The sequence below is a fragment of the Nothobranchius furzeri genome, chromosome 11 (genome assembly GCF_043380555.1).
Source record: "Nothobranchius furzeri strain GRZ-AD chromosome 11, NfurGRZ-RIMD1, whole genome shotgun sequence".
Taxonomy (NCBI): Eukaryota; Metazoa; Chordata; class Actinopteri; order Cyprinodontiformes; family Nothobranchiidae; genus Nothobranchius; species Nothobranchius furzeri.
The window spans coordinates 41,899,864-41,910,497 of record NC_091751.1 but is presented as its reverse complement, the minus strand read 5'-3'; the positions used below and the strand labels follow the sequence as shown (position 1 = coordinate 41,910,497).

General features: G+C 44.4%; 1 protein-coding gene across 4 annotated transcripts in view; it reads left to right on the top strand.

Moving 5' to 3' along the window:
* Positions 1 to 418: 418 nt before the first annotated feature.
* zzz3 (zinc finger, ZZ-type containing 3) overlaps positions 419 to 10,634 on the top strand; it is a 15,605-nt gene continuing 5,389 nt past the window's right edge. Inside the window, exons 1-6 of one of the 4 annotated variants that reach the window (XM_015956177.3) lie at positions 419 to 533; positions 5,285 to 7,034; positions 9,279 to 9,417; positions 9,521 to 9,665; positions 9,745 to 9,857; positions 10,471 to 10,542. In XM_015956177.3, coding sequence (XP_015811663.1) covers positions 5,350 to 7,034; positions 9,279 to 9,417; positions 9,521 to 9,665; positions 9,745 to 9,857; positions 10,471 to 10,542 — 2,154 coding nt within the window. In that variant the 5' untranslated portion in view covers positions 419 to 533; positions 5,285 to 5,349. Of the gene's footprint in view, positions 534 to 668; positions 788 to 1,369; positions 1,489 to 1,660; positions 1,792 to 5,284; positions 7,035 to 9,278; positions 9,418 to 9,520; positions 9,666 to 9,744; positions 9,858 to 10,470; positions 10,543 to 10,634 lie in introns of those variants that run through there. The other 3 variants (XM_015956179.3, XM_054746879.2, XM_015956178.3) reach the window with 3 other exon arrangements.

The window sequence follows — 10,634 nt, the reverse complement described above, 5'->3', positions numbered from 1 at the left end:
GGCAATTTAATAAATGCATGCTTAACAACACTCTAGGACAGAAAATGTCACATGTAACTGCATGTAAATGCAAAGCTACTCACTGAATTGTACAGATATATAAACCATCTTGTAGTCTAATGAGCATTATCAGTAATCTAATGAATTATAGGCATTATTTTTTAGTGTATGGGCATGGTGTTGCTTCACGTGCTGGCTGATCGATCTCCTGAATGCTGTAATCCAAGGTTTTTGCATTTAGATGAGGTCTATCCTGAAGAATTAATTTGCTGGCTGACTATTAAAACTTGATGAAAATCCGCTGTGCTTCTAAGTTTATGCACCATACCTGAAATCCAAAATGTAATATGTCTTATAAAGGTATATGAACCAGGAAAGCCACGTCTAAAGTGTTAGCTGAGGTCAAAAATGTGGGAAAAGGATGGTGTAGTTTTTGGAAAGAGCGGCTGAGTCGGCTCACACCCCGGACTGCTGCCCTGAGTGGTTTGAAAACATGGCTGCGGCCGAACGTGCAGCAAATGTACGGAAGTGAGGTATGTGTAATTCTCGAGCTTTAAACCGCAGTTTATAAACGGTCCTCCTTTTGGGTGCTTGTAATAGAAATAATATCAAAACTTGGGTTTATTTCATTTGCACACCAGAAATGCGTGTGGTCACAATTCTCAGCTGCACACCAACAGCTCAGCAAAGTTGTGCGCGGAACAATCAGCTAGCTGCTAATCATGGTACTTCCAGCAGATATTTAAAGCCCGGCGAAGCACGCTGTTTGTGGCACTTTCGTTCGTCGGTATGTTACCCGTCCAAATCGTGCGCTTACGAGTTGTTGGGCTAGCTAGCATGTGATCAGTGACAGTAAATGTAAATTAGACGCGGTTCTTCTCTGCAGGATAACTAGCTGAGAAGAAACGGCTAACGTTAGCCTAAGGGAGTTGAAGTTAGCTTTCGAGTTGATTTTTGGTTACAGGGTTGTTCCACTGTTTTAGTTGGAGCGTAGTTCAACATTTAATTCGTAGGGATACCAAATCTAGATTGGACTATTATATGCCAAGTACGTTTTTAATGCAGTTTGTGAACTATTGTTTGTTTTTGATTTACAACTAGATGTTTCACAAATTGCACTGTGATTAATTTATATTTAGTGGTAATTAATCCAGTCCTGGCTGGGCCAGTTTGTGGATTGTGCACTGGATCTGTTATTATGAGGTCAACTTTAGTCTAGTGTAAGTATTATAAAGTGTTAGGAACAGCTTTAGCATTGTTTTCCCAGGTGACAAATCGGAAGCTACATTTCAAAAACCAACTTCAGCATCGTGTTAGCCTGCTAGGCTAACTTGTCGAGCATAACAGAAAATTTATACCTCAGTTTATTTCAGCGCTTAGAACCACGGGGCATGTGGGGGGTGCTATTAAAGATATTTGATGCTAATAACCGTGTTTTGGCTTCTCACGAGTAAATGTTTTATCTGCAACTCCCCACGAGAGCTATCGGTAAGTTAGTTCGCTAACGCTAGCCCATGAGCTACACGCTAGATGAAGTGAGGTTTTCTTTGGAAGTTGGACCGTGCTAACGCTTAGCTTTTTTGCTCAGCTCCCAGGAAACCAGTCGTGTGTGGCTTTCCGTAAACCCCCGAGTCTGGAGTTTGAATCTTTTAGTTTACCTGCTACAGACTAGTGTTAACCGGCAGCATGTGCTGTTGCATCGCCGTCTAGTTTCATTAGTTGGACAGCATCCTTCATGTCTCCAACTTATCTGATTAGCTGGGATGTTGGGGATTTGAGCGATTCACATCGGTACGTATGCCATCACTATTTCGCGGATTTGTAGTTGCCAGCAGGCCCTTCATGGAAATGTTAAACTTTAAAGGCTGCGGTGATAAACAAGTGCACCACGACGCCACTTAAACACGATTTTATCCCTCAAACTCAACTGGTTTGTCCACTAATATTCACACTTTGCTTTTGAGGTGTGTTGAATATAGCGGGGGCTAGCAGCATCAACATCTCATACATCACGTTACGTTAATTTTCTATAAAGTATTAATTGTTTAGAGCTAATTTGTGATGGTGATGAGTTCAGATCAACACGTGTTACCAGAACCTGACACTTAAACAGGAAGTCTGGTTATTACAGACTCACGAGTCTTTTAGGTCATTTAATTCTGCTCTTGACGCCTTAAAATAAGTTTTAACTAACCATTTCCTGTGTTTTGATCATCTAAGACCTTGTGCTTATCTGTGGTTATTCTGTAATTAAGACTGAGATCTCACCAAAAAGATCAAAAGCAATTTAAAGATTTTTAAACGTGTTCAGAGGGACGTAACAGCCCTGTCAACAGCAGAGTAAGAGATCACACATGTAGCTGCTGGTTTGTGTGGTAACTGACTTTTTTTTTGGGATTTAAGCTGCGTATTCTTGTTTTCCCATGTCATTTTGGGTTAGTTGGTGCAGACTTGAGTTACAAGTTCAGCTACAGATTTGTTGATGCCTGTTTTTATTTTGTATCAGGAACATTTCCTGTTCTTATTCAGCTGTAGATTTGTTGCATTTCAGGTTTTGAAAGGCTTACCTGAAGCAAAAGCTTTTGAAGAAACTTGAGTATTTTTGGTTACGTTCTGTAGGTCAGACGGACATTTTTCGATTTAAGTTTGGGATCCAGAAGACGTTTATCAGGATCCTTCTAAGCAACGCTGTGGACTGAAGTATGCAAGCCTTTTGCTCTCATGGTTTTCAATTAAGTTCAAAATACTTTATTAATCCCAGAGGGAAATTGATTATTTTATGACTTTCTGGTCATTACTCCTCTTGTCAGGCATGTTTAACATTAGTTTGAGCTCTAACTTTAGTCCTGCGGGTTTAGAGTGCAAAAATAACTCTTACATGGGTAAAGAAACGGCATAAACTATTGAGGCTGTGCCAGTTAACCTAAATCATCTTTATTTGTTTTTATGTGGTATTTCTCCATGTTTTTAGAATGGGTCAGGTGCCTCGTCCTAATTAGTTTTGTGGTCTTAAGGATGAGCGCACTGTCTGAATAACCAGCCCCCTGCTGCTGTCCTTCTGTTTTCTAGTTTCATTCTCTACTTTTTCCTCCTCTCTGCTTCAACAGATCTCATTAGCTTTGTCAGCTGGAGAGTTTAGTGGCGTGTGAGTAATACGTGCATATGGAAATTCTTGTTCCAGGTCTTGCTATTGTAGGAGCTTCTTGTAAAAATCAAATCAAAATGAATTTGTAGCCAGGGTAGCCTCTGGCCTTAATATTGCTGTGCAAGCATGGTGCAGAAGGGGGAAAGGGAGCTTTAAAATGAGTTAGACACAACCTGGCCCTGAGATTGATGGACTGGGTAGTAATGTAAAATCTGAAAGGCCAGTTGAACCCGTATGTCTTTTCTATGCAGTAGAAGATTATGTCTCCACTTCGGAGAAAGTACGTCCAGTGAGCTCTTCCCCTACTAGAAGCCACTTTATTGTCCTTCTGTGTGAGATTTATTTCATGGACCACAATCCAGAGGATGCTGTCACTTGATGGAGAAAAATTAGTGTATAATCAGGGGAGATTAATATAAGATCACAACATTTTTCTTTAAAAAGCAAGTCACCCCTACCAGAGTTTTACTCCACTCCCACTTCCTGTTTGAAAAATGCAACAAATGCTGTTGCCTAGCAGACCGAGAGGGCGGAGGCGCTGACAATTACACACATTGTGACATCATATGGTACCAGCTAACGTTCTAGGGTACCTCGTAGCCAATAGCGATGGCAGATTTAAATTCAAATGCAGCGCAGAGTTTTTACCTGACAACGGCACAACACTGACAGTTTTAGGCAGAAAATTAAAATTTTAACTAAAGTGGACTAAAGAGCAAAACTTGACTATACGTGTCTGCAACATGATTAGACATGCATTTATATAGTTTAACAGAAAAAAAGTTTATTTGGGGGTGACTTGCTCTTTAATGAATTTATCTGAGGCACAAAAGCACCTTTATACACAAATGAATCTCCAAATAACTTTTTTTCTATTAACCTTAAGAACAGGTTCTCTGAGGAAAAATGTTTTACTTATTATTTTTGAAAATAATCAGTCACTGAGTTTTTCATGCAGGCTGAATGTGAAAATAGTCTCCTACACCTATCTCCTGTATTAGCTTCTGATAGAAAATAGACAGAGGAACGCTCGGGTCAGAAAATCCTGACAGATCTACGTCACACCGTCACTTAACATTCATGGACTCACCCATCTCGACTCACGACGGAGAAGGCTGTTGTTGGTTTAGCGTCTAGGTAACAGCAGAGAATGTCTCAGCTAGTAGCATTAGCAACTCCACCACACAGCAGAAGCTCCTCCAGGCTTGCGCTATTTGTGGAGATAAAACATCCTCATTGCAGAGCAAACAGTCAGTGGTAGTCGTGTTGATGTTATCCAATCAGAGGCGAGATGTCCAAATATCAAGTAATAAGAAAATCCTGCCACTTTCTCCTCCAGCTGATGTCTATGGCCCAGAACCCATACTTCCACACTTGTGCCCTTCAGTTGCGTGATCCCGGCCAGGGGTGCGAGTGCGTAGTGTGTCCCGATCCACTCAAGTCCACATTGATGCGGAGGCTCTGAGCATTTTAAGGCTTTGTTGTTGCTTTAATCGTGTCAGAAGGCTCATTTTCATTCTTAGTTTATAATTTTTGAATCACAGTGAACCTTTTCTGTGGACATCGGCCATATTTGTTTGACCACAGACATTAATCTCTTAGGAAGGTTGTAAATATGCCCTCGCTGTAGCAGAAAGCACATCTTCATGGGGGAAAAATGTCTGTGCTGACCCGGTGGAAATGGGAAAATCTATCTCCCTCCTGACATTTTTATACTTGCAGGCAGTTATTTTATTGTTTTGAAACCCCCCGCTGTGGTGTCCTGGGGTATTTTATTGACCAAATGTACTTTTTGGGTCAGTTAGGTTGGATGAAAGCTTTCTTCTAGACATTCCCGCTTCACAGACCTAGTTTAAGACGAGTAGATTTGTCTTTGGACATAAGCTGTTGCTTAGTTACGACAATAATATAAATCAATACCCCTCTGGTGTCTGAGAAATGACCCAAGCATTTACTCAACAAAGGCACACTTTTGTTTGACATGCCACATTAATTCTTAACCAGACGTGCCATAGGATGTGATCAAAATATCTCCCTGTGATGTTATTTCTGCAGTGTAACTGCTGAGCAAGGCATGTCGGTGGCTTTCAGCTTTGTTACTGGCTTAGTAAAGACACCTCCTCTGCTTGTGTCTCCCAGGTGCCCACGTTCTGCTGCAGAGGAGAGCGCAACAGGATGAGGAGGCTGTAGGCACCCACCGTAGTATGGCCGCGTCCCGTTCCTCGCGTGTCACAAGGTCATCAGTGGGGCTCAATGGATTGGATGAGAATTTTTGTGGTCGAACCCTCAGGAACCGCAGCATCGCCCAGCCAGAGGAGACCTCGGTGCCTCCGCTACCCAGGGCACGCTCGCCCAAGAAGAAGCAGGAGTCGAGGCACGATACCAAGCAGGAACCAAAACCGGATGTCAAGCACGAGTCGAAGCAGAAGTCAAATGATGTCAAACAAGGCATCAAGCAGGATGCCATCAAGAACTCAAATGACGACTCTGATCAGGAGTCAAAGTGTGACGTTACGCAGGGCACAAACCCACAGGAGTCTCGCTTTCAGGACAGTCAGCAGCAGGACTGGATGCACAGAAACGTAACAGACACCATTGTTTCTCCAGGTGATGCAGATCAATCAACCATTTCCAGGAAGCGAGGGGCATCCTGTTTAGAAAAAGACATCAGCCAGGAGAATTATGAGAACTCTGACCCAGTGAAAGCGCTGCAGGATACCTCCCCTCAGATCAAGAGGGCCAAGCGGTCTTCTCGCTTTGGGGAGTCTCTGGGACAGAAAGAGGACCATGGGCTTTTTAAACCTGAAAGTCCAGCGTCTGTCCCGGAGCCTTGTAAGGATATCTTTTGTGAAGAATTACCCAGCCACAATTCTACTAACGCAGCACCGGCCTCCCCCGTCCTATGTAGGCAGGAAGGTGAGGTGATTGGACGGAAGGGGGAGGAGGATGGTCACACGGAGTGTGATGAGGTGGTTTATAAGGCTTCTAACGGACTCAAAGACACTGGTGCGGATGAATCTGGCACACTGACTGAACAGCCTAGTGGTAACCCCGCCTCTGCCGCTAACGCCCCGTCGCTGCTGAACGGCAGTCAGATGGGGGCTCCCTCATCCCCCGACCCCTCTGTGCCTTTTACAAACTCTGCCCCTGAGCAAAGGGAGACCTCTGGCTCAGGGGAATCTTCAACCTCAGCAGCGCCCACGCTTTTGGAGGCTCCAGAGGACTCCATTCCTGACTTGATAGTGGCCAAAGAGCAGGAGGTGGAGGACGTGGAGGTCGATGTAGTAGGTGATACTTTGTGTCTGGCCCACGAGGAGCAGGTGACGTTGAGCGATGGCGATACCAATGGTCGGCCACCCTCACCAGTTCAGGATGCTTCGTCCTCCACCTCCTCCACCATGAACTTAAACTGTAGTTCAATCAACAGCTACTCAGGAGAAACCACACCCCCCTCCCCCACAGAGTCAGGGTGCAACCCTTCAATATCCAGCATGTCCCCTTTCACAGAGCTCTATGAACACAGATACACCCTCCGGACTTCACCTCGGAGAGTTGCATCTGCTGGCAAAGCGTCCCCCTCCAAAGCCAACTCTCCTCTGACTGACAATGGACCTTTAAGGGAAGGAGGAGAGGTGGAGGAGGACTGTCCCAAGGCAGAGGACCCTGTTTGCACAGAATCGGTTGGCTCCTCCAGCCAGGAGCCACTTTCTGTGAATCCTGATCACAGGGCGGGCGATAAGGGTGATGGCTTTATGGAGGACAAGGAAACAGAGAGCAGCAAGGAGCTGACACGGAGCCGGGCAGCAGAAGAGGAGGAGGAGGAGGAAAGGGAGGAGCCTGACGTGTATTACTTTGAGTCAGACCACCTGGCTCTTAAACACGACAAAGAGTATGTGTGAGCTCTCTGGGGACTCTGTTAATCAGTTTTTGATGTAGCTCTCACGTTTGTGTGAATACTTCATGGTGATGAATGAATCAGAGGTGCTATCTTCTCTCCTAAAACATCTCTGATCATTTAAAAGCCTCAAATGCTGCATAGTTTAAAATCAGCATTTCATTTATATGAAGCTTAAACCTGTCTGACAGGTAAATCGTCGAGTAATCTACCTTAAATCTACACTAGATTTGCAACTATAATGAAAACAAAACTCTAAATTGTATTTTTTATTGTGTGAAACACCAAAATTGGGACTGAAGCTTGTTTGTCGGCCTGACCCACTCTTTATCGGTGCTTAGTGACACCAATTATTTTTAGTTTATTGAGTAATTTACAAACATAAAATATATATTACTTTTCAATTTGTTTAAAATGAGCTGCCAGTGGTCAGCCTGAGGAAATTGGATTTTGTGATTACTTGTGTGTGTTTTTGTTTAGGTCTTAGGAAGAGGAGATTCTGTTTTAAAAATGAAGTTGTTAGGGATGGGAGCTAACCCAGCTGAGGCCCTCTTTTTTTGTCTTTTCCACTAGGTGGAGTAGACCTTCCTGGAAAAAGCAGTTAAAGCAAGCTATATTTAAAAAAACAAACTCCAGCTCCCCTAGAATCAGAGAATCTGATGGTTGCAGAAAATGGCACCACGCCGGAAGCAACTGTTACCATAGCAACATAACGTTATCTTACCTTTTTGACCCCTTGTCGCCCCTTTTCAATCATAACTCATACGTAACAGCCACGGAGCGTCCAGGCTTCTGACGGACTCCTCGTTGACCGGTGCAGGTCAGGAGCTCTCTGGGCTCTGTCCCCACTCAAAGTTTAAGAGAGAAATCTTCTGGAACCTGATGAGAGATCCAGCGGGGAGCACTGGGCTTATTAGGCTGGAAACACCCTTCGATACTTCCGCTAACCCACGTAATTTAGTATGCTAGCTACTATAGCTAGCCTGGCTCTGGTTGTGCTTCCTGTTTAGCTCCAAACCGAGAACATGTGATCTGGGTAGGAGCGGAGTGGGAGGGACAGTCCCATGGTAGTTTTAATGAGTGAATCAGGATCCAATCACTAAGAATGGGACGTTCATAACGATTGGACGAGGTTTTTCTAGGGTTGTATTTTTCAGAGACCATTAAAAATTGTTGCTCATTTGGCAAAACATATTTATCGGTTGCCATCGGTGTGTGAAGAGCATTTTGAGCTAAATTGCGAGAGAAAAATAATACATAAGCTCCAGAAGAGTATCTTATCTCCATCTTTAGACTGGTAAACAACTTAGATTCTCTGAAATGGTCTCGGATCCAGGTTTGATTGTGTGGCTGAGATTCAGCCCAGTGTCATTTTTATCATGACCCAATCTGACATGTTACACCAGATAAATTACACAGATTAGTCTTTATTACTATAATATTATTTAACTGCGTATCAGGCATAGAATTAGCCACATTAGTGTCCTGGCCTGGTTTTCAGCTGGTGATCAGGATTCTGGACCAGTAGGTGGCAACAAAACACCAGATTTGCTCCTGGACAACAGAAGAGAGCCCAAAGCGCTCAGGAGCAAAGCCCAGACCTTCTATCCAAACAGATCATGGGCTCACTGAAGGACGCTCACTTGCTTTTTTACATAATTCTGGTGCCAGACGTTAAACATCCTTGACCCATCAGAGCTTCTTGCTTACAGGACCTTAAACTCTTATAAGGCGTTAAATAAATTGTTCCCTTTTGCATTGATTTTGATTCATGTTGCATCAGGAGTGACTGACACCACCCCCCCCCCCCCCCCCCCAACTGCATTAGCTTCTAGCTGGCTGTCACGTTCCTGTCGATTTGCCTCAGCTCTGCTCACGCTGTAAGTCACTACAGCACTTAGTCACTGACGGGCCGGTTTGCAGTTCTTCCGTTACCCCAGAGATTGTGAGTGGAAAGGTCAGACTGTCAGTGCTGAAGGCTCCTCAAGTGCTGCAAAAGCATCATGTTTGTCATGCAGGTTCACTATTTTGTACAAACTCACCAAAATGCTCACAGTTGTGGCCAATTCGTCTCACCAGTTCTGCAGAACTTGACAGAAAATGACGTTCTGAACATTTTTTTTAGCACCACTGTTGAATCATGCATGAGCTGTGGTCTAAAAGTTTTATGCTCTGCTACATTGTGAGTGTCGGGTTAAATAATGTAACCTGTATAACCCACGCTTTCCTCTGCTTCAGTTATCAGAGACTGCTGCAGACCATCGTTGTTCTGGAGGCCCAGCGAACGCAGGCCCTTCTTGACCTGGAGACGCTGGCAGGCCACCAGAGAGCGGCGCTCGCCAACCCCATCGGCTTTGTGGAGCAGCTGCAGAAACAGGTAACGAACGTGCTGAAAGCAGGTCTCTCTGTCGCCTCTTACTGAGGCAGAAGCTGTGTTTTCAGCCACTGATGCTTTCTCCGTTCATCGGTGTGACCCTCAGGTGAATTTGGGCTTGCCGTGTCTCCAGCGCGTGGTGCAGCTCCCCGACATCGCCTGGGAGCAGTACACCTCAGGTCTCGGGGACTTCGAGAGAGAGTTCTGCGACAAACGAAAAACTCGACAGCTGAAGTTAATCTTTGATAAAGGCAAGCAGGAAATTTGGAGTTAAATAATCTCAATATTCAGTTCTGGGATAAAGTTTAACAACGAAGCACGGCCCCACAGGTTTGTCCCTTAGACCAAAAAGTCCCGTTGAGCCAAAGAAGGAAGGCGAAAGCTCCACCATGTACTCTTCTCTTCCCACGAGCGATGGCCCGGAGAGCGGCAGACAGGCGCAGGTACGTCTCAGTGGTGTTGCTTTAGCATTCTGGAGAACATCTAACCACGGCTGCCATCAGAGCTGCATCATTAGTGCAGATAGAGGCAGCAGCGTCTTACTGTAGCTGGAGCTTCACCCTCAAATCTTCAAGTTATTACCGTTTTCCACCGTCGTTCTGCTCCCTTGTAGAGGAAAGTGTTGAGGACAAAAAGCTGGTTTCTATGGAAACGGGAACAAGGCTTCTTCCATCTATGTGATTGTACCTCACTTTTTACTCCTCCTGAGTCTGCGTGTCATTTTCCCGACGATTGGATCCGTTTAAATCCACTTTTAAACGATTGTTTTGATTAGAAGGTAAAATCTGTTTTTCTGAAACTAAACAACTCAGGACTGTGTTGTTCTTTCTGTTCATATCGCACAAGCACATTTGCCTTCTCCCAGACGACGCCATCTTGAATCCAGCCGTGTGTCAGTCAAGGAGGAGTTGCTGTTTTCCTCCCAGCAACAACCATCCTTTCTTCCTCAAATTGACGGATTCAAATTTCCAGGCAGTTCCTTTCAGATGATGGCGAGTGCGTTCATTTAGTCTCGTCAGTCTTTCAACATGCTTGTCAACTGTGTGTTTTCGACAGATGATCAGAGGGAGGATTTGCCAACCAAATAAGCCTGACACTTTTAACCAGCTGTGGACTGTGGAGGAGCAGGTTGGTAGCAAGGGATTTAACGAAAAACATATTTTTGTCTCATCTGCTTCTAATCTGTAATACTCAGGATTTAATTAGTACAAGATAAATGT